We start from the raw sequence: 24,742 nt of genomic DNA on the forward strand, positions 1-24,742 counted from the left end.
GTATATTTATGCAAAAATCTCTGCAGCCAAACAACCACATAATTCTAGTGGCCCTGCTTATAACACAGACAAATGCTTGGTAATAAATTTAACTATTTACACGCATCTTCTGCAGGTGAGAAACCCTAGCTAAATAAAGCAAACAAAACAAAAGGAATCAAAACTTTCCTATACAGTTCAATTAAACAAATATTATCATGACCTCGCAAATACCTTTTCCTCCCACTAGTGGACCGAGTTACTGAACATGCATTTAGGGGCAGGGACAGTAAACATCCTGTTCCTAAGAGAAAAAATCTAAGAAAGTTTCAAATGAGCAACCTGTGCCTGACAGGCACTTCAAATTTAGCAGTCTGTCAGGAAGTACATCGAAGAGCAGAGCCCACCACCGCTGCAAGTAGCTAAACTGAATCCCCACAAGGAACATTTTGTGTACGTGGTGTATCTGGAGTTCGCCACCAAACCGGTTACACTGTAATCAAACATTCCTCCTTACATCCAGGCCAAAGATAGTCAGCAGAAAACACGGGTCTTCTGCCTCACAGAAGTCCGAGGAAAGGCCTAAAGATGGGGCCGACAGAATGAATCCACAGGCGCAGATGTGTGCGTGCAAAGCCCCCAAGGATGTGGAGGCCCAACAACTAATAGCGGACAGCACACAGCCTTCAGCGAAACCTACCTAAATTAAAACAGGAAGCTGTGAAAGAAAAACTATGTACATCAAGAAGCGGAGAAGTCTTGGGTCGAAGGAGTTATTGTAGCAAAAGAGGTGAGTCGCCCAGGTATTGTGAGCTCTAGTGCCAAGCCCTAACTGACAAACCTTAGAATACCCATCGCCCCACAATACATGATTCTCAACAGAAGGACAGTACCCTCCAAGACTTCCAGAGTCCATGAACAACATTATGTGACCATTACAACCAGGTCTTCCCAAGGAGCACCTAAAGACAACAAACAGCACACGTCTGCTCTGCGGACCAAAGAGTAGCACAACAAACTAGAACTTTCTGTTAAGCAGGTCCATCCCAACCTGATGATTGTCTCTTTTTCTTACACTTGGGTTTGTCCATAAGCAGACTGAGGAATGGGCACATGACAATGCTGCTCGTAGTGACCAAACACTTTACAGAGCACAGGTCTCACATTTATCATTGTTAGGGGCAGGATATTAATACACTAGACCATAGTCCATGCTATACATTGCTATATCAAGGCACAGCCTAGGGTAAACTGTATACTCTTATGATAAAGTATTCATTTTTAATCTTACATGCTACTATTTCTAGCTGAAGTGTGCAGCCAGTGGAGTACAAAGTTTTTTAATGCTCTATAAAATCCTAATGTAGGGTTTTACGAAGAAACTACATCCACTACTTGCAGTGGGCAGTGTGAACACAGGATCATCACTTAAGGGGAAACACACGTGTATACGTGGGGTGCGGAAGCGCAGAGAGAGAAAGGTGCCTTGAAATATGGGACCATTAAAACAAGCCAAGAGTAAGTTCCTGAGTGTACTTTTAAAAGCGAATTACCTTGAAATGTACACTTCGTCAGGTGTCAGTCTTGGTATGCAGTCTATGAAAGAAGGGGGCCCCTGCCTTACAAGGATGAACCCTGGCAAGGAATATAATTTTTAGAAAAAGAAGATCAGCATCGGGTTCTATGCATTATTCTTAAAAATATCAAATTGACATTAACCTATGACACTATATATGTTGGGAGGGACGGGGAGTGGCGATGCCTTCAATCATGAGGCCGCAGATGTATACATGCTGAGGAATGATTGCGCAATGACAATTTGTATTTACTTGGAAGGAACTAGTACTAATACATAGAGTTGTCCACGCAGTCCTAGCTGAACGGTATGCATCCTTATCATGTGAGGCACAGTGTCAGTAGTTTAAAGTTAAAGGGGTAGAAAACCAGAAAAGACTGTATAAGATGTGCGACACCTGTATGTACGTTGAAATACCTGAACGCAGTCATCAATAGTTTAAAAAAAAAACTATGACACTATATAAGAATACCATAGTATGTTTCTCCTTTATATTCTTTTTATTTTCATCTCAGTATTTCATGAACATTCTGTCACACAATTTTTTTTTTTTTATATTTTATATAGACATTTTTTCCTTACTATAAATATTTAATTCACAATTTGTTAAACACAATATACCAATAGATACAAATTAATATCTAGAACCACAATTCCTTTCACTCAACGTGTTTTGGCTTGCGCCTTCATCAGGAATTCTGTGTTTCTTTTCACATAAATTGGAACTGTATCAGTGGACTAGTTACTCAAACTTGATAACGGAGAAGGGCGTAACATTTCCGGTGTCTACCCACTCTTAGTAGGTGCTCACGGCATTATTTGAAAAGGGAAGGCGCGGCAGACCAATCTGTACAATTCTCTTGATACTTTTAAATTTCTTAAATTCTATGTTCCAACTGGAGAGCTTTAAAAAAAACTCTCGTACCCACTTGATGTATAGGGGGCTTTACACGAGACGTCGCTCGATCTTCAATATCTATGCCTTAGTTGACTTCTTCAAATTGGCTGCCCACATTGAAAACACGGTTCTATTCTAGTTCGTTCATTCTCCCACTGAGCCAAACTGATACGTCTGCCGTCTATCCGCTAGCACTCATATGCTGCAGCAGCAACGCTGCCTATCCACTTCTTGGCGCGTCTTCCTTGCCGTACTTCTCAACATGGCAGGCTGCAGCACTGGGGACAAGGGGTGGGGGTTTAGTGGCTTCTGATGGTGTGAAATGCTCTCTGGATGCCAAATGAATGAGAAACGTTCAAAGTGATTTACACTTTTCTCCCATGCCACTTGTGAAATTGGGAAAGGGAGGGTTTTCAGTATGCGGGAGGAAGCAGCAAGTGAACAGTGCAACCCTATCCACCTACTTTAAAACGTGAGAGCAGAGGCACTGTAAAGACAAAGTGACTCCATGGTACTCACACCCCTAGTTGGTTTTTACATCAAATTTTTTCTCAAAGATGTTGGCTCGGCCTACCTTTCCGTTCGTGTAGCGCCTAAATGTGTGATGTTCAAAATGCTTTTCAGAGCAGTGCCGCGCGGCTTGATGGTGGTCAGTGCTTTTCTACAAGAGAAACACAATGGATCCAACCTCTTGCCTCGCCTCCAAAAGTAACATTTGAACAGCAGAGCAAATCTTCCTCAAACTTGAAGAATCCCGCCATCCGTAGAGCCGAAAGCAGGTCCTGGAAACTAAAGTATTAACCAGATGGCAACCAGTGGTGTGCGTGCACCACAGAGGAGCCGACGCGGGAAACAAAACCAGTGGTGCCCGTGCACCATAGAGGAGCGGGGGCGAGGGAGCCTGTCGTCTGTGCCACGCTGATGCGCGTGCTAGACACCGGCGGGAATGGACGGAGGAAAGACGGGACATGCTCCCGCCTTTGCCCAATTACGTGCTGTATTTTTTTTAAAAAGCACGCTACAACCAATTGCGGCATGCGAAAGCAAAACCACACGCACAAGCGTGTGGTGAGCTTTTTGAAGCCCATACAAGAGGTCTCGTGCTGCGCGTCCAATGCTGTGCACTGCAACGCTAGGCGCGAGATCTAACTACAGAAATGCAACATCCTAAAAAAATCAAAATCTCTTGGGTGATCCTAAGGTAGAGGACAGTGTCTGTTTTTGCCGGCTGCATCTGTCATCTGGAGGTGAGGCACTGGGGCTAGGGCAATTTTGGATGGAACACCGGCCCTAGTCCCCAGCAACTTCATTAAAAACAAGCATTGGCACAGCCAATAGGTCTCACCTTTGGGACTTTGGCTAATGTAAGAAATCTAAAATGAAGCAGTAATAGGCGCTCGTTGGCTCCCAGAAGCCTCAAGGCCCTGGGGCAACTGCACCTGCTGCATGAAGTGTGTGCGTCTGTGTGTGTGTGCGCATGCGTGTGCGTGAACGCATGCGCCCGTGCGTGTCTGTGTCTGTGTGTGTGCGCAAATGGCATGGATGGGAGAGGGAGTGGTGTGTTAAAGGGCCCTAGAAGAGTGATGATGTGTTGTTTCAGAAGCACATGTACCCATCATTTCTAGGTCACAACGCAGCACCCATTGAATGTTTTACAAAGTGCCAGTGGTGCAGGCAGGGTGTTTGGGGCTGGAGTACAGGTAAGCAGTTGAGTGCTTCGACTCCTGTTTCAACTTTGTAAGTAAGCATTCATCAGAGCGGTGTGGATTTTTGGAGCACAGCGTTCCTGCATCTGTGGCCTACAATGAGGCTATGTTCCACTGAGTGTAGTTGTGTAAGCTAGGGATGGGAAAGGAAGAGTATAGGCCTGTTTTTTGTGTAGCGGGGAGGGGGGGCAGGGAACAACATATCTTGTTACTTGGTTTTGTATGAAAATGGCAGGGTGAGTGACAGAGCAAAGTTTGAAACTTTGAATGCACTGAAAGGTCTGAAGGAATGAGTGTAACTGGTAGAGAACATAATTCAAGAAATGGTGAAAGTAACTTAAGGAGTCTAGCCAGCTTGTGAATATTGTTGAAAAATCATTAAATGTGGGGTACAAAAGGGGGTGGTGATGGACGGAGCATCTGAACCAATCAAACACTCACACCCAGTCAAAAGATCTGGGTTTGATCCATCACCGTTCTTTAGCCCACTCTGCCACCCCAGTTCAGACATGGCTATATGCAAATCAGTCTGACCCTGTGCCTCATGGGAACAGTCCAGCCCGAACTGCCAAGCCATGCCTTCCCTGGACCGGAAACAAGCTTCCGAGGACCGGTTTCTGGCATTCCAGCCGTCTTCAGCCCGGCTTGCTTGAATCTAGTGGCAAAGTGAGCAAGGGACTCACGTCTGAGCATACCTGGCCAAAAGCGGTACAAAAGGGGGTGGTGATGGACGGAGCATCTGAACCAATCAAACACTCACACCCAGTCAAAAGATCTGGGTTTGATCCATCACCGTTCTTTAGCCCACTCTGCCACCCTAGTTCAGACATGGCTATAGGCAAATCAGTCTGACCCTGTGCCTCAAGGGAACAGTCCAGCCCGAACTGCCAAGCCATGCCTTCCCTGGACCGGAAACAAGCTTCCGAGGACCGGTTTCTGGCATTCCAGCCGTCTTCAGCCCGGCTTGCTTGAATCCAGTGGCAAAGTGAGCAAGGGACTCACGTCTGAGCATACCCTGCCACACTTATGGCGCGCCAAAAGCGGTACAAAAGGGGGTGGTGATGGACGGAGCATCTGAACCAATCAAACACTCACACCCAGTCAAAAGATCTGGGTTTGATCCATCACCGTTCTTTAGCCCACTCTGCCACCCCAGTTCAGACATGGCTATAGGCAAATCAGTCTGACCCTGTGCCTCATGGGAACAGTCCAGCCTGAACTGCCAAGTCATACCTTCCCTGGACCGGAAATAAGCTTCCGAGGACCGGTTTCTGGCATTCCAGCCGTCTTCAGCCCGGCTTGCTTGAATCCAGTGGCAAAGTGAGCAAGGAACTCACGTCTGAGCATACCCTGCCACACTTATGGCGGCCAAAAGCGGTACAAAAGGGGGTGGTGATGGACGGAGCATCTGAACCAATCAAACACTCACACCCAGTCAAAAGATCTGGGTTTGATCCATCACCGTTGAATGTGGGGGCAGCTAATGGCTAATACTACAGAGGCTTGCAAGAGGAAAAGGAAGACGGCGCGGTGGGGTTCGAGCGGCTCAGCGAAGGACAACGATCGCCGCTATTCTGAAGTAACACTGTGCGGACAAGCACAAAATGTGTGGTTCCAGATGAAAAACACATGTGAGAGTGAAAAGTGTTGTGGCACCACTGCACCTGCTACACCAAAGGAAACCATACACATGGAAATGCGGAGCAAACTCTAGGGACGGGAGAGAAAAATGCTTATGGGTGAACTAAAGCAGTAGTGTATGGTTAATGGGTTTGTAAGGGGCACAGTGCCACTGCCCCTGCTGCACCAATGGAAGCCATACACATGGAAATAAGGGGAAAACTCTAGGGACAGGCGAGGAAAACGCTTATGGGTGAAATAAAGCAGCAGTAGTGTGTGGTTAATGGGTTTGTGTAGGCACGGTGCTACTGCACCTGCTGCACCACTGGAAGCCATGCACATGGAAATGCGGGGGAAACTCTAGGGACAGGAGAGGAATACGATTATGGGTGAAATAAAGCAGTAGTGTGTGGTTAATGGGTGTGTGTGGGGCACGGTGCCACTGCACCTGCTGCACACAAAAGTTAATAGCCAGTAAGTGTAGTTGTGTTAGCTGTATGCGGGAGAGGAAGACAGAAAGGTGTGTTGGGGATAGGATGCAGTGAGAAGGGCAATGTGTTGGTGTTATCATAGCACAGGCGTGAAATAGGACACTTTGAAGTTAAAAAGGGTACCAAGTACACAACCGTGTGGCAGCCCGCGGTGGAGGTAGGCAGTGGGCTCCGTGGGTCCTGTTTAAAGTTAAAAAGGAAGCCTTGGTTTGAGTCAGTGTTCAGTGTCCTGGTGCCACTGTCCCTGCTGCACTGCTGGAAAGTACCCCAGTGGGAGTGCAGCTGCAAAGGGTCAGGGGCTACACGAGAGCATTGATGGGGTGGTGTTGTCTCAAAAACCTTTACATAGGTTTGAGGTGAAGTGATCACGCACGGAGCCACAACATGTTTTACAAAGTGCTCTGTGCTTTACCTGGTGTGTTATTAGTTGTAGTGCAAGGAAGGAAGTGGGCAGCTGTGCAGCTGGTAGAACTGCGAAATGAAGCAGAAACCTGGGTTGGTTTTAGTTAGGGTTACAGTGTCACAACACCTGCTGCACACAGCGAATCTACAGCCCAGTAAATGTTCTTGATGGAGTAGGGAAGTGAAAGGAAGGCGGAGAGGCATGTTTGGGGGCAGAGAAGAACATACCTTGCTCGGGGGGCTTTGTAAGTAAAGGACACTGCCTGAAGGTGCATAATTTGTATTTTAGAATGGGCTGGAAGAGCCTCAAGAATGGGGTGTCATTGGTATAGTGCCCCAAGGTGTGGGGCTTATTGGTATAGTGCCCCAAGGATGGGGTGTCATTGGTAGAGTGCCCCAAGGATGGGGGCTCATTGGTATAGTTCATAATTCATCAAAAGGTGAAAGTAAACTCCAGGGACATAGGGAGCATGCAAAATATCAAAACAATGTAATTCAAAACAATGGCGTCTAAATGATTACAAGGGCACGAAGGGATATTGTGAAGCTTTAAAGTGGAAAAGGAAGACAAAGAGGCACGGGCATTGAGAAAGGCAACGATCGGCATTTGTGAAAACACGTGCACTGATTGCACTCTCATGAAGTGCATCTACAAACAGAACAAGCCCGGGAGTGGTGCGCTCGCGTGCTCTGAAAGGATTTTTTTTAAAGCATGGCGAAGGTGCGTGCGTTCGCGCGCAGCCTACTCTTTTTTAAAGCACATACTCGTGCTTGTGGCACGCCGCTGCGCACTCCTGCACGGCGTATGCCGCCACAAGCACGAGTATGTGCTTTGAAAAAGAGCTGCACAACGGCTAAAGGTCTCCTATGCATCGCATGCTCGCTGCGTAGGCAAGACCTAATAATCTGTTAAAGTAATTGAGAAGCTAGTCTTGTGTTACACTCTTTCCGTTTCAATAAAACCCTTAAAATAAAAGTGTTATTAATAGATGTCAAGACAATACACAAGTAAACAGTGCATTGTCCCTCCCGCAGCTGACCCCTCTCATGGATCCAAGATGGCTCACAGGTCAGGCGGTTTGAGGTTGAGCAATCCTCACAATTTCAAAAGGGGTGAACACTCACAACTCGGGGTACATTCCAGTGGAACAGTCTGACCTTTAGCTCATGACCCAGCAAAACAACCTGTCCTTTAAAAAGGCTTTCATGACCATTACTCAATGAAACCTGAATTCCCTGCTGGCCCACCCCAAAGGGGAGACCTGGCACTCCCTTGCTAAAAGCATGGAGATTCGCTCCTGATCATCCAGAGGTCTTCTAAAACCTAAAACCATCAGTCCCTAGGACAAGGCTCAACACCAACAATAACAACTGAGGCAAAAAAGCCTGGAAGTGATCGTGGAGCCCAACCTTTCCCAGACACCCTGAGTGAACCAAGTCAAAAGACGCTTTTTCTACACCATGCAAACTCTTCAACCCCTTTTCTCTCACCTAGGTTTCCTACAAATGTTCCAGGCCACTATCGACTGTGAAGTCAAGACAAATCTTACACCTTCACCTCCAGGACCACTTCTGAGTAGTCCATTGGCTACCCTTGGCCACCTTCATAATTCTCTTTGCTGCTTGTAACAGTTAGCAGTCTAGTATTCACCCAACACGCATCCACCACATCCGTAGGCCAGGCGTGGCCTGCGGGAAGTTAATAAATGAAGGGCGGCCGCTCGGGCGCGTCACTTCCGACTACGAGACTGGCGTAGTCTATGTGTGGTTTTCTGCACGCTCTGACCCCCGCGCTAGCCCCATATGCCCCGGGAACCCGTACTGTAACTGAGGGCCCAGCACCTTACACTGCTCACACAGACATCCAAAGCAGGGGACCGTTCTTCATCTACGTAAATCTATAAAGGCTCGGAACCAAATCCTCCACACTAGACTGGCCCCTTAGTTAGTCATTCTCTCTTACAAGATAGAATATATTACTTGAACCCCCTTCTCTATGCAAACAGCAATATTATGGAACCCCCTTACAGCATATACAAGAAAAATCAGAAACTATCTCAAATTCAGGGAGGCTTAAAATAAACCTAGCTCTAGAAGCAGTCTGGCAGGTTTGCAGTATGGCTGCTGTCTGATGGAGCTTCGGTACAGTTTTGTTCTTATGACAGTTTTACCATGCGAAGGGAGTGAGTCTGGATTGACGCTGGTGGTGACCGGCCAACAGAGGTAACAGTGCCCCCTTAGTGGGCCACTTTCAGCCAGCATTGATCAGCCATCTCATAGGTTTTGCTTGAAGAGTAGATTTCATAGCCTCTAAGATGGTGGTGCCAGTGGCATTGCCCCAGCCTTGGAGTGTGACGTGGCAGGGGCCCAGAACACTTGAGGACTGTGACTTCGACAGGAGCCCCTGCTGTAATCACAGGACTGGTGGTGACCCAAAGGAGTGATGGTGTGTGGTCTGATGAGCTTAAGCAGAATGATACACCGAGCAGGTTCCAGTTGAGCCAGTCCCCCACACGAAGGCCGACGTATTTTTCTCCGCATGCTCAGGCACCCAGCAAACAATGAGCGGGTGGAGATGTGGAGACGGAGTATCCGAGAACCAAGCTTACCGGGGCGGATCCTTCAATCATAGCCATGAGGATAAGGAGGTTGAACATAGAAATCAGAGTGGCTGAGTTACAGGGATTCTTTGAGTAGGATGTACCACAGAGTGATGACTGCAGAGTACTATGAAGGAACATGAGTACAGAGGCCAGATGCCAGGGATTTGAGGAATGTATCACTTGATTGTCCATTTGTAGACAAAGTTGAAAAGCTTGAAAGGATGGCAAAATCCGCCAGGATCTGTATTTTGAGAATGCACATATCCCCTTAACTTTGGGACTTATAAGGTTAAGTGACCCATTTCTTTAACTCGTTGATATTGGGAAAAACAGAAGAATTAGAGGTGCCACTGTCTGTGCCGCCTTAACAATGAGATTGCTTACAATCTTAGCACTATCTCCATTGGAACACCCCTCTTACCCGACCTGAGGCCAACTCCTGTCCCACACTCCTTTAAAGTTGTAATCCAGAAGAGCAGCTTCCTGTTCTATCCCCTTCAGATGCATGGGCATTAAAGCTTAATCTCCGAAACTTAACATCAAAATGATTATATTCTTATTGTTGTTTGGCACAGGGAGAGTACGTGATTTGCCACGAATCGCCGGCTTATTCTGTTGTGTACCTCGGCCCTAAGAAAACACCAGACCTATTGGCTTGGATACATTTTTGTTTACACCTACTATGGGTGCACACAAATGTGGTGTCATTCTGGACAATAACTGTAGACAGGATACCCTCCAGTAGGCTTAAATTTGGCCATGACACCAAGTGCTTGTCTGCTGGGACTTGTGTTTATTGTTCACGCTTGTGAAGAAATGTGTCACTACAACATGGCTGCACTGGCGTAACGAAAAGTGAGGGGGACTCCCTGCATGGTACTTAGGGGGCCCCCCTCTGGGCTCAATCAGGAGCTCTCCCGGCCAGAGTTCAGTGCCGAGGGGGCCCCTTGGAGCTAGGCCCCCCCGCACCACGTGGGCTGCGGGGGCCTGTGTTACGCCCCTGCATGGCTGGATAAGAAGCCACCTATGGATGAGAAATGGTGAGCTGAAGCAGGAGAACAACCAGAGGCAGAAGTTATGTAAATGGACAAGGCGGGAAGGAATGATAAACAGAGAGGATTTGATTGACTGGCAGTCATATGTTGATGCCCTTCTTTCCCAGCCCTACTTGAAACCACTATGATTGTCCTGCTTAATTATTTGCCTTTTTTGGTATGGTGATCTAATTTACTGTCTTGCCGGAATTGTTATTGTTAAATGACAGAAGCTGCTGTAACAGTGTCCAGGATAATTATAATGCCTACTTCTTGCTGGAGCAATATATTTTTCGGCTAACAGTGCTGAATAATTTGCTGTAACCCTAGTGTAATTTGCTTATGTAAAAATGAGAAATTGATAAAGTCATTTTTTTTAACTGTACTTCAGAATCACCTTTATCGTTGGAGAGGCCGGCAATGTTGTCACATCCATATTGCTCAACACCAGCAGCACGTGCTTCATGACCACCTTTTCAAAAACCATATACTTTCTGCTTTCATACTTGCATTGTCTCACTTTTCTCCCGCTGTTTGGGGACTATTTTAAAGCAACCTGAACTAGCTCTCATATACTGTGTTCAATATGACTGGCAAAACAAACAAGATGATGGACGGAATGTTGCACAATGGCAAAACATTCACCCCCAGTCACAGATCTGGGTTTAATTCAATCGTTATTTTGCTCACCAAGCCACCCCAGTTCATACATGGCCATATGCAAATCAGTCTTGACCCTGTGCCTCATGGGAACAGTCCAGCCTGAACTGCCAAGCCATGTCTTCCCTGGACCGGAATCAAGCATCCTAGGACCGGTTTCTGGCTATCAGCCGTCTTCAGCCAGGATAGCTTGACTCCAGTGGCGCAGTGAGCACGGGACCCACGTCTGGGCATACCCTTTCCCCCTTAGGGTGAACAGCAAAACAAACAAGATGATGGACGGAATGTTGCACAATGGCAAAACATTAACCCCCAGTCACAGATCTGGGTTTAATCCATCGTTATTTTGCTCACCAAGCCACCCCAGTTCAGACATGGCCATATGCAAATCAGTCTTGACCCTGTGCCTCATGGGAACAGTCCAGCCCGAACTGCCAATATGACGGAACAACTACAATTATATCACTTGACATTTGTAGTGTCAATCAAAGAATCCATAATTCACGGGCTACAAAGGAGACAAAAGCCCTTAAATGCCAGCCTTGAAGCCTAAATGTGACTGTCAGCAAGTGACTAGACAGGTCACAGATGCAAACAAGTGGCCAGCCACCGGTAATGCTGCTGACAACAGACAAGGCCAACCTCTTCCATTGGCCAACAACATACAAGGCCAACGTTCTACAATGACCAAACCACACTGTCTAGAACTGGCCACTTGGTTATAAATCATGAATAAATAATACATATTTTGTAGCAAAAATATTGAACAAAAAAGGTATTTGAAATTAGAATACATAGGAAAGTATACATTTGCTGTTCTTAACTCCACATCTCAGCACCTTCAGGATCTAACTATATTGACGATATAGCGTAGAACAATATGGACAACAAAAACATCATGAAGGTAAGTAGACATTGGTAAGTATGCATTCACAATTCTAAATCCACATCCATGTACCTTGACAATACATTTAGCACTCGATTTTCTGGTAGTAGACCATGCAACAAAAAAGAATAACAAAGCCATGATTAACCAGAGTAGCTTTGCCAGTGTGTCATTGGACCCCATGCAAGGAAACAAAATGGGCTCCTGGCTGCTTTCCGGAACATAACAAACTGCAATTATCTGGGTTCAGTGGGCTCTGCAGGTCTCTGGGCCCTGGTGCCACTGAACTCGCTGCACCAAAAGAAGCCACGCCCCTGATTATCCAGCATAAAGAGCCCAACCAATGTTGTTTGATGTGGAAGAGGAATAGCACGGCAGCAATGGCTGTATACCATTGAAAACAGGCAAAAATACGTCATTCAAGGTAACAATAAGTAGCTCCAACCTAGTGGTGCTGCCAAGACAATGGATTTATGAAACGAGTGTGTTTTGATGCTCAAATTGCATTCAGCGAGCAAGATAGATCGCATTTCCCGTAGTAGGACACAAATTAAAAGAGCACAAACGTCCTCACGTTAAACCTGCACCCCAAAAATGAGACTTTTCCTCAAATGCTTTCCCCTAACACAAGGCCAGCGCCTCTTGATTCTTCTTTCTATAAATCCGAAGGAGGGATGTGCTGCCTTAAAGAACACATTGACTGTCTGGCAGCAAGCAGACTCCGAATGTGTGCCGTTCTCTCAGATAACAGAATGAAAGTTTCAGTGTGCGTGCGTGCATTCACCGATGGAGCTAGCTAGGCCGTGCTCCATACACAATGGGACTTATTGTCCCGTCGTGTTTCTGTATTTCCGGTTCTGCAGTACAGCCCCGAGATACCATATGAGACCAATGTGCAAAACAGCCAATCACCCCTCCAAGCACATTTAAGACATCAAGAGGCGGTGCTGATTTGCACGTGAACGATGCGACAAGGAAATCGCAGCGCTGTCTGTTGCCATTTCGTTTTCTTTAAAAACAGACTCCTTGACTCCAGCAGAGTCGATAATACGAGTAATCTGCCCCCAACATCTGGACACCATCAAAGAAAATCAAGCCTGTACAGTACTTCAGCGACGCTCGGTCCTGACAGCAGTAAAAATAAACTCCAGGAAGTGGAGTGAAAACAAACTGGAGCTCGCGGCTTAGCTATCAGCCCAGCTGAGGGGAGGTGGGGGGGTGGGGGGGTGGGGGGGGGGGGGGGGGTCTGGAGCAGCAGAAGGGGGTCCCAGGTTCTGCAGCCTGAACCAGTTATGTTATGCTTACTTATGCCATGTTGTTGTGTTGTGCTGTTGTGGTATGTTATGAACTGATGTGTTGTACTACAACACATCAGTCCATAACATACCACAATAGCACAACACAACTACATGGCATAAGAGCATACTACAACAGTTGTAGTATGCTCTGTGTTGTGCCGTAAAGTCATATGATTGCTTGGATCGTATGTTGTAGTATGGTAATTGTCATGCTATGATATATATATATATATATATATATATATATATATATATATATATATATATATATATATATATATATATATATATATATATACATACATATATACACACACACACATATATACACACACACACATGTGTGTATGTATATATTAATGTGTGTGTGTGTATATATATATATATATATATATGTATATGTATGTGTGTGTGTGTGTGTATATATGCTCTTACTGGTGTGATCTCTTTTAGAATGATATCTTGAACTCTGATATATCCCATGTTATTGTTTACATTTTGCTCCTTTGTGGTGATTTTGCGAGGTTATGCTGTGGTATGGTGTATGTAATAATATATATATATATATATATATATATATATATATATATATATATATATATATATATATATATATATATATATATATATATACACACATATATATATATATACACACATATATATATATACATATATATATATATATATATATATATATATATATATATATATATATATATATATATATATTACATATGCAATATCACGATGTGTGATATATATACACATATCGTGCCCTTGTATTTCATGCTCTCTTGTTTATATATTATGCGGTAGAATGTGGTATGCTATAATATTACAGTTGTTAATGTGTGGCAAGTTACTGAATGCAGGATTACCCGGGATTCTTCACGTGCTACCTGGCGCCCCATGAACCTCTCTTCAGGTGGCCGCTTTCTTCCGGCATCGTTATCATATTACTACACATTGTACATTTCTGAAACAAAATGACAAAGAGAGAAGCCTCGTGCATCTCTCTCCATTGCTCGCACTCACCTAGGGCCAGAGCGAGGATGACCTGTGCGCTCCTCCAGTGCCCCATATCGAGGCAGCCACTGCTCGTCCTTTGTCCTGCAGCACCCGTCCGCTCCTGGCTCACCCCCTGCCGGAGCCCGGCTGCCCTGCTGCCGCCTTGTGATCTGCGCGCGCTCTGAGCTGCCGCGGGCTGGGGGCTCTGCACTTCTTGGCCGGGCGCGAGGCGGGGGCGGGCCCAGCTGTTTCACATCCAGCTGTGTGTCCCGGAGACCCCGCCCAGCCCGGGGCTGAGGAACACATCAGCACGACTGGCTTTGGTGTATCCAAATCCCGGGCAGCCACGGGGACCTGGGCTTCAAAGATACAGATGCAACAACACCAGGCTGCTCATATACAAATAGTGCAAGCACACGCCGTACTCTGCATAAGATGCACCCCTTCCCCAAACAAAACTTTTGTACATAGAAGCTATCACGTCACATCCTGAAGGGTGTATAACGATACCCGTGGACGAGAAGATTGTAACTGTTTTCCCTCAGAAATAAAAGAACACCCTACCACAACCCGTTACTAACTTTTCCAAGTATTTGGGCTGTTTATTTAAATGATTATGCAGTCCGCATGACAATTCCCATGCGCAGTCACAGCCCTTAAACACCCTTATGCATGATGCTTCCCTTATCGAGAAGTTTCTGCCCAGCATTAGGGCTTAGGCCGGAGTCTATGTTCAGTTGTCAGAGTGGAACAAGGGTGTTTCTTCTTAGAAATTGAAGGAGTGGGGGGGGGGCATCTCTCAAGGTCAAGGATGTGCACCAATCACAGACCTGTTCACCCTGTTGAAGACTTAACCAACCCCAGGTCTGCGAACGGCCACTCGTGGCTTCACGCCTACGCCGTCTACCTTGCACTCTCACCACATTCCTTGAGTAATGTGGGGCGGTCAGACCTCACAGCCTAAGGGCGGTCTTCCCCCCAATGTTTGCCTGCCTTGTACAATATTCTTATCTTGTTTTTGCTGGTATTGGGACTCTGCACTTTCCCACTGCTAACCAGTATGTTTTGGTGTAGAGAAAAGTGAAGAGTCAACATGGCACACATACCTGTGAGCCATGCCTGCAACCCACTGTCTATGATATAGGTAAGTCACCCCTCTAGCTGGGTACCACTGGTGAGGGTACATATGCATGTGCACTCTACCACTACAGTGTCTAAGTCCATTCTTAGACATTGTAAGTGCAGGAAAGCCATAAAGAGTATACGATCTGGGAGTTTGTCATTACGAAGCCCACAGCACCATAATGGGTTTACTGAATTCGGTGAAGTTTGGTAGCAACCTTCTCAGCATAATAAACCCACCCTGATGTCAGTGTAATAATCTTCTGGATTCTTCTCAGAATGGTTTCAGGCAGGGCCATAGTACGGAGTCAGCACTTTTAGCAGTTACAGAACATCTTTGGTCAGCTGCTGATGAAGGTCGAACGTAGGCGCTGAGTTTGTTAGATCTGAGCGCCGCATTCGACACGGTGTCGCATGACATAATGCTGAGACGTCTTGCGGAGGCTGAAATTTTGGATTCAGCTTTGGACTGGCTCGGCTCATTTCTCATTGAGAGGTCATTTGCGGTTATTGCCCCCCCCCCCCGTTCACCTCTGGCAAACATCTAGTTAAACAATGGGTGTCCCAGGGCTCCTCCCTTAGCCCCCTATTGTTCAACATATATGTTCAGCCTTTAGCGGCAGTTGCCAGCAGTAGAGGTCTGACCATGGTCTCCTATGCTGACGATACTCAGTTGGTGGTGGCACTCTCTAATAACACCGAGCAGGACGCCCTAAAGTTTCAGGGTGACCTTGCAGCAGTGGCCGAGTGGATGAACAGTAACTGCCTCCAACTGAACTCCAATAAATCTGAGGAATTAGTAGTGGGTAGGGACCATGGTCGGTGGAGTGATCTCTGGTGGCCAACTAGCCTTGGCAAGCCCCCTTCCCCTAAACAGGCAGTAAAAAACCTCAGTGTATGGCTTGATTCCTCTTTGAACTATCAAGTGCAAACGAAAAAAACGGCTGGGACATGTTTTGGACTCCTTCGGGGGCTTAGACCACTGCTAGGCCTTTTCGACGCTTCTACACGTCAAGTCATCATTCAGGCGACGGTCTTATCTGGACTTGACTATGCCTGCTCCCTTTATTTAGGGTCCAACAAGGCGGAGGTCCTGAGGCTGCAAAGGGCACAGAATGCAGCCACCAGAACACTTCTAGGTCTCCGCAAATTCTGCTATGTGTCTAATGCTATTCGCCGTCTGCACTGGCTACCTATAGCCAGATGCATTGAATTCAAAGCCTTATGCATCGCCTTCAAGGTTTTGAAATTGGCCTCGCCTCCCATTCTGGCTGATCTCTTGCTGCCTTATGTCCCTTCGCAACATCTTTGCTCACAGGGTCAGCACTTGGTGGTGGTTACCCGACCCTGTAGAGCTTGGTCTGGCGGCCGCTCCTTTCGCTATAGAGCCACCACCCTTTGGAACTCGCTCCCTATGCAGATCTGTGGCCTTGACAACTACTTGGCTTTTAGAAAGGCCATTAAGACCTATCTTTTCCCTGCCCTTTAGTTTTCTGGCGGGCCCTCTGTTGTGTCTGTCTTTCATGCATTAGCGCCGGGTCGCCCCCTTGCTGCTTTACAAGCTAAGAAAACATAACATAACAGTGTTGCATGTATTATACAAGGCACTTAGACTGCATCTTAGAGATGCTCCCTGAAAAACAACAAGCCTTTGGTGGGTTCCCTGACTGGTAAACACCAGCCTGCCACAAAGCCTTTCCTCGGTGGAGGTGTTCACACCTCCCACAGCAGAGGAGACTACAGAAAAGAACTGACTTGGCCCAGCCCTACCGGCCCTTCTGCAGTTTCTGGAGATCCTAGGTCACAAGTCGACCTGTCCTGCAGCCAGCGACTTCCAAAACTCCTGGGAGGACTGACTGCCTTCAACAAAGACTGGATCTCATGCAAACTGCAGCTCTGTTCCAAAGAAATTCCAAAGACAGACTCTGAGTCTGCGGAAGACGAAGAAACTCGACGTCTGGAACAACCTCTTCATCTGTCATCTACGGCCCAAGTCCAAGTGGCCCACCGGTCCCAGCGAGGCCCCCCAGTTCTCCAGAGTCCGAGTCCACCGTGGGTTGACCCATCCAGGACTCCCCAACGTAGCCTGTAGCCTCTGCACGGAGTCCCCCAACAGCAAGTGGCCCAGTAAGGTGAAATCTGACCTCAAAAGGCACCCCTGCATCCGGCTGCCCTGCACACTAGAGAAGAGGACCTGAGGTACACTGACCTCCTCGAGCCCTCCAACTTACCTGCCCTGCTGTTGGTTCCCCTCAGAAGACTTCCTGGACCGAGCCTGCAGCCAAAATCCCAAACCGACAACCTCTATAGGATTGCATTGGGCTCCCGACCCCTCCTAAGCACCCTGCACCCGGCCGCCCCTGCGCCGCTGGTGGTGTGGACTTGGTGCTGACCTGGGACCCCCTTTGCCCTGACCTTAACCCTAGGAGCTTGGCTTCCGAGACCGAGTGGCATACCCGTGAACAGCCCCCAACCGAGGTGCCCCCTGGCCCCATTGGCTAACATTGGCATCCTGCACTCTGCTCACAGCTGCCCTAGTGCCTCTGGTGTGCAATTTGGGTGCTTACCTGGACCTTGGGGAACCCTGGTCTAACCCCCAAAACTCTCACTTATAAGACGTTTACTTACCTGTGAAACTGATAACTATTTCCCCCCCCATAGGAACCCATGTAATACGATTTTGGCCCTAAAAATGTTCAAAGTATTGGACTGTTGTTTTGTATGGGAAAAACAATAACTCTAACTCAAGCCAAGAAAAGTCTTAATTACCTTGTATTGTGAGATCCTTATATGTGGTATCTAGGCATACCCCTAGTACTCAAAGTAATTTAAAAGTAACTGAAAAGTATTCTAAAAGAAATTAATTTGTAATGTAAACTGCTTTCTGAATCAATTCCAACCTGTAACTATTGCAAATTCATCCACAATTGTGTTTCCTTGTGAAGCCCTGTATTTGAAAGTTTATTTTACTTACCTGTACCAAGTCCTGCTTGGTTCTAAAAATAAAGCATAAGTATACTTTTTTCTACCTACCCATTTGGTCTGGAATCAGTCTCTGAGTGTGTGCCTTCAGTCTCGATTGAGTAAATACAATAAATGCTTAACACACCCTCTGGATAAGCCTAACTGCTTGCCCACACTACCACAAAGAGAGCTGTTAGTACTTACCTAATTTAGCCTCTGCTATACCTATGGGGACTCCCTGGACTCTTTGCACAGTATACCTTACTTTGGTATAGTATATGCAGAGCCAGCTTCCTACAATTCACCTGTAATAAATGGTCTCCCTTTGAATTAGTAGGATGGACTCACTGTTTGGAAATTGTCTATTTAGTTCTGAGCCGCAGCAAACGCAGTCAGTCTCCGTCGGCAATCAGCATGGGTTGGATGCAACAATTTCCTTGCCTTAATCACTATGTTTGAGCTCAGCTGGCAGCTGACACAGTGACACAATAAGCCCAAACTCTAGGGCAGCATGCTGTCACCAGAATAAGTGGCTGCACCACAGCATGGTTGTCAGACCAGAGTGTAATCTGTCTATTTGCAAGTTTGTCCTCCCATACTTAAAAAGCTACCACAATGAGAAAGAGATTAAGTAGTGTGATGTTCTTTGTCAGCTGCCTTTCGTGCCAGGAAGAGGGCCACCATGCTGTGCACCAGGCTGTTTCTAGGAAGGCCCCAAAGCCTTCTCCCCCGCCACATCTGTGAACAGTTCCAGCTGCCTGGCGGACACCCAGGGCTCCCACGACACCAGGGTCCCTTTGAAACCAGAGAGAAAAGTGGCTCATTGCTGCGAATCCTCTTTCACTCAGCGTGTCAGTTTGACCCTAAGGTGTCTCTTGCTAAGCCCCTGTGTTAAGCTTGATTCCGGTCCAGGGAAGACATGGCTTGGCAGTTCGGGCTGGACTGTTCCCATGAGGCACAGGGTCAGACTGATTTGCATATGGCCATGTCTGAACTGGGGTGGCGGAGTGAGCTAAAGAACGGTGATGGATTAAACCCAGATCAGTTGACTGGGGGTGAGTGTTTGTATTGTCAACGCTCCGTCCATCACCACCTTTGGTTTTTCTTTGTTTGCCCTAAGTTGGCAGGGTATGCTCAGACGTGAGTCCCTTGCTCACTTTGCCACTGGAGTCAAGCAAGCCCGGCTGAAGACGGCTGTAATGCCAGAAACCGGTCCTGGGAAGCTTGATTCCGGTCCAGGGAAGACATGGCATGGCAGTTCGGGCTGGACTGTTCCCATGAGGCACAGGGTCAGACTGATTTGCATATGGCCATGTCTGAACTGGGGTGGCGGAGTGAGCTAAAGAACGGTGATGGATTAAACCTAGATCAGTTGACTGGGGGTGAGTGTTTGTATTGTCAACGCTCCGTCCATCACCACCTTTGGTTTTTCTAAGCCCCTGTGTTAGCCATGCCAGGCGCCGGGCAATTTTTCCGCCTGCAAGATCACCCTACGAGCAAAGTTCACTTTGCCTAGCAGCTGTTGAATCTCACTGAGGGCATCTTTCTCTCTGGCAAGAACATCTTCTGTTGTGTGTTTCAAATCAGTCACCTTTAGAAGTGGCACCCTCAAACTCTCTCCTCTGAGTCTGGTTCTATACCCAGGAATGTTAGCCGGGCGGTGGGGCCCTCCGTTTTGTCGTGCGCCAGAGGAACACCTAGCTGATTTTCCCACGCATTAAACTGACGCAGTAGTGTACTGCAGTGCGTGGGGCCGGGGTCCCCAATGAAGAACAAATCATCCTGGTAGTGCAGCGGCCATCCTGCTGGGTGCCTCTCGTCTAGCTCCCACTCCAGGAAAGTACTGAAGGTTTCAAAGTAAGCGCAAGAAATTATGCAACCCATGGCAAGACATTTGTCATAGTATAAAAGGCCATCCAGTTGGAAACCCAGTAGGTAGTAGCTGCTAGTTTGCACCAGGTGGAGCCGGAAAGAGGATTCTATGTTTGTCTTGGCCATCATCGTTCTCTTCCCTGCGGTTCCCAGGATATCCATCACGTCATCCAGCATGGTGTAAGATACTGAGCATTGTTCCTGGTCCAGTCTGTCATCGACTGATAATTCCATGGGGTATGAGAGGTGCTGGATAAGTCAGAACTTACCCGCCTCCTTTTTTGAGGCCATGCCCAATGGGGAAACCACAAACTTCTCCAGCGGTGGGTGCATAATTGAGCCCTCCACCCGGCCCAGCTGAAGCTCCCTCGCCATTTGATTCCTTGATATTTCTATATCTTCGGACACTGACTTGAGGCTCTGCCTAAAGCGAACTCTTTATGGATCCCTATATGGAATGATGAAGCCTTCTTTGAAGCCTTTTACTAACAGGTGTGCATCTTCAAGCTTGTGAAATCTGTTGAGCATTAGTGTTAGTTCTTTAACTCGGATGGGGGCCACCTCCTCTGACCCACCCACCGACTCTCCTTTGACTGAATCCATAGGGGCATAGTGGGTGTCTATTTTATCACTGGCTCCCTTGCCTTTTCACAATCCACTGCTGGGTGGGAACTCCCACAACTGCTGCAAATGTGCCTTAAGTTACAGGATTGGTCCCACTTACATTAATCTTTGTACTACTCCCAGCATGCTGTTCCCCCAGGTGGGGGCCTACTTCTGTTGCTCTGCTGATGCCTCACCTGTTTTCCTTAATATTGATGCACCCAAAAATTCAGCTCCTGCATGCTCACCCTTTTGGGTGCTGCCACTATGTGGTTTGTGAAGCCTGTTACATCCTGATCGTTCCAGCCTATGATGGGCCATGTTTGCATTTTGTCCCTAAAGCCCTCATCGTGTCGCAGCCATGCCTCACCATGGTACTTGCTCTGCACTTCATTGACCTCCTCTTTATAGAGAAAGAGTGCTGCCATCATCTGGGAGAACCTTTCTACAAATACGCATGCTAGTGTTCTGAATGCTTGGAGCCAGTTATGAATGGGTCTCTATAGTCTAGGTGTGCGTCTCTCCCTTTTGTCCTCATCCTTCTTGTCCTGCACTGTTAAGTTTAACCGTACCTGTCACACTTCCAATACTAAAAAAATCAATAAAGTCCTTGCGAGACTACACGCACAAAAAAGGGGGGTTGTAAGTGGGCATGGCCATTAAATGGACCTGAATCCTCACTCACCCATGGGTGACATACTTCATTATTGGGTTCCTCCAACACAAAGGGACCGCAAGGTACCCAATGTGGGCTACAACTTCCCAGCCGGGAAGGAGCGGGAGTGTTCTTAATACAAGCACGTTGATTATAGTAACTTGAAAAGTCCAGAGTCGTGAAAGGAAGTGAGTTGCTGACACGCAGATCTACACACGATGCGACTCTGATTTAGGTAGAGTCAATATACTAACAGAAATATTAGGACTTCAGACCATCCGAACTGAAGTACATTTGAAATGTATGGTTGGTCTAGTATTTGTTAATAATGTTTATATTTGGTTGATACACACATAATTGAGCAGAGTGACTAGAGATTGGTCCTGATGAATGCCCCTGAACATTGAATTATCAACTAGGGCAGAAACATGTTGACCCACAGGGTAGACATCCATAACCCTGTCTCATGTTGACATTTTTAATCTCCCCAATAGGAAGTAAAAATTAAAGATTGGCTATTCCTATTGAAGGAGTTTTAACTCCTGCACAATTTTTTCTTGTTTTTCTTGCCCCTCACTGACACCTTTTGAGGTTACTGTAATCAACGTGCTTGTATTGAGAACACTCCCGCTCCTTCCCGGCTGGGAAGTTGTAGCCTACATTGGGTACCTTGCGGTCTCTTTGTGTTGGAGGAACCCAATGATGAAGCATGTCACCCTTGGGTGAGTGAGGGTTCACGTCCATTTAATGACCATGACCACTTATATCCCCCCCTTTTTAGGTCTCGCTGCGAGACATTTTGTCTGCGACTTTTAAAAGTGCTGCTAGCACGGGCTTGGCCACCAGCTTGCGACTACGCGCACAAGTGTGCGTGCCTCGATCCGCCTCTCCAATGCAGATTTCTGTGACTCATGCTGGTTTGCTCGCACTCCCCCCTTCCTTCTCCCCCTCTGTTTTTGTCACTTTCGTCACTCCCCCACCCTTCTTGTAACCAAGAGAGAAAACATGCCTCACACTCTCCAGGTGTACTTTCGGTTTCATTTGTACCTTTGGTCTTTTCGTTCACAGATTTCTCAAGATTAAAGGTGGGTGCGATCTCACTTCCCTCCTAGTTTCATTGCTTGTTTTCACTTCAAGACAGATATTCTCTTTTTCTTCTCTAATCCTCGAAGGGGGGTGGGGGCTTTCTGGTGATTCTTTTGGGTGGCAGGGGGGTCAGAGGAAAGTGCTGCGGGTGTTTGAAAAACAAGCCTGCGGATACTGGACTGAGCAAGTGACGTAGAAAATCTATATTTTGCGCAGAGCCGCCTGAATTGTTGGCAAGGAAACCGAAAAACATGGCGATTTGATGCTTGCCTTCTCCTCCACTTGACCAATTTGTGTGATCCTCGACAGACATCTTCAGGTGCTTTACTTTAATTCCTATAACTGTAAAAAGTGGGAGAGCGTCTGGCAGACTCTCTCCGTCAGCCACCTATGATAGTATTGATCAGGGTCTTATTAAGGTGGCTGACTAGAACAAGCATTGGCATAGCCAATAGGTCTCGCCTATGGGACCTTATAAGTGTTTAGCCATGCAACAGTTGATGTTGTTGCACCAAGGATATTGTGATGCGTAGCTAAATACTTATAAGGTCCCAAAGGCGAGACCTATTGGCTATGCCAATGCTTGTTTGTACATGTAGTCTTGCTGACCTACACATAGTGTGAGTTAAATATTAGTTGGAAAAGTGTAGGGGAGCTGGAATTCCACTTGGTATTTACAGATTTCCTTTTTGACCCTTTTTGTGTGATACAATAAAGTCCTTGCACCACATCCTCTTTTTCACAGATGGAGGAACGAGGCAAGCCAACTCTGTTTTCATAACAAAGATAGGAGGGTCCCCAGGTAACGGCCTAATGTATTTGCTGGCTGGCTTCCTGCTAGCTGCACCAAGCACCGCCCACCAGCAAAGGCCCTTGTGGGTTCTGCACCACCCGTCTGACAGTTTCTGTTCCTTCGGACCCCATCTCTTTATTGGGCTCCCCACAGTGGTCACTGGTTGTCCCCTGCTCGTTATTACTGCTTTCCGCACTGTCCATCAACCTCATCTGGCCTCCTGGGGCTGCCCCACTTTTGTTGGTTTCTTTTGCCTTTCTACTACATTTCGCCACCTAAGCCTCTATTGGGGCGCATCTTGCTACTTGGTATGTGCGCCCCCACACTTCCTCATGATGCCCCTGTGTTTTCCCATTGGTCCCTTGGGCTCCTGACCATGCCAGCACCCCGTGCCCAGCCAGGCATATTGTGTGACGCATGGAGGGGGATCGGCCACTATTCCTTGCCAAGAGAACCCTACTGCCCCATGTATGGGGGTGGCAATGGTGGCCTCCGTTCTGCCACCCTAACATGTTAAGACCAATGAGATGGAGTCAGCTGCCTTGATAGAAGTTGAGTGCCTAGCCCCATGACCCCTATCTCACCCGTGCTGCACTTCTCGAGGCATAACCTGCACATTCCGCTGGTCGCTGTCCTTAAGTGTGTCCTCCCTGTTGGGTGCCATCATGCAGGCTTCAGGCACTATTTGGGAGCTGCCTAAGTGAGCCTCAGGGTCTTCTTCATAGCTGCTACTATTGATGGACAATGATCCAGAAGAGGTTGGACCTTTTCTTGGGGAGGCCGCTGTTCCAGCAGCATGCCCCTTCGTCCTCGGTTCCCACTACATTGAGCTGCTTCTGCTAGTTGTGTCTCTGCTACCTCTGGCCCATGGCTGCTAAATGCACTTGCTGCTTCTCCCTCTTTTTTGCACTTGTTTGCCTTTTCCAGTTAAAGGGGGACCCAGCGCCTGTTCTAGGAACCAGCCGTGTCCCTGCTGTCCTTTAATTTCTCTCGCCTGAATAATAATCTACTGCAATTCATCACCGGCAGGCTTCACTCTTTCTTGCACCTGGCCCGCTGGCCAGTCATTTGGGGCTCAGTCTCTTTAGAGTGCCTAGTACGCCATGGTCTCATGCTCTATGCCACCATTCGCTGCTTCCTCCCTGTAGCGGGCAGGGTGCAGCATGTTCTCCCTAACCTCAGACTTCATTGTTAGCCGCCATCGCTGGTCCCCCACACGCTGTGTGAGGTTGCTCTTCTTGCAACCATCTTACAACGCAGTTTCAGTCCTGGTAGTGAGACTTAGGGTGGTCCAACATCGATCCGTAGAAATCCTGTTATGAGATGTTCTTGGAAGCCAATGCAGTTCCAACAATAAAATTTCCGGCGATGATGCTGAGAGAGGCCACCGCTTCCTGCCTATTGGTTGTGTGCTGGCCCTCCTTCTCCTCCCTTACTAGTGGTTTCAAACTGCACTGGCCAATGCTGTTTTACCATTTTTGCT

The 24,742-nt window shown here is 47.2% G+C and overlaps 1 protein-coding gene across 2 annotated transcripts in view; it reads right to left on the bottom strand.

Annotated features, from left to right (window-relative positions):
• LOC144823695 (TGF-beta receptor type-2-like) overlaps positions 1 to 24,742 on the bottom strand; it is a 420,165-nt gene that overhangs the window by 352,439 nt on the left and 42,984 nt on the right. The window contains exon 1 of one of the 2 annotated variants that reach the window (XM_078682432.1): positions 14,192 to 14,341. The exons of the other annotated variant lie outside the window; for it this stretch is intronic. Within the exon in view, the coding sequence (XP_078538558.1) occupies positions 14,192 to 14,237 (46 nt within the window). The 5' untranslated portion in view covers positions 14,238 to 14,341. Of the gene's footprint in view, positions 1 to 14,191; positions 14,342 to 24,742 lie in introns of those variants that run through there. 2 annotated transcript variants of the gene reach the window in all.

The sequence above is a fragment of the Lissotriton helveticus genome, chromosome 3_1 (assembly GCF_964261635.1).
Source record: "Lissotriton helveticus chromosome 3_1, aLisHel1.1, whole genome shotgun sequence".
In the NCBI taxonomy this organism is placed as follows: Eukaryota; Metazoa; Chordata; class Amphibia; order Caudata; family Salamandridae; genus Lissotriton; species Lissotriton helveticus.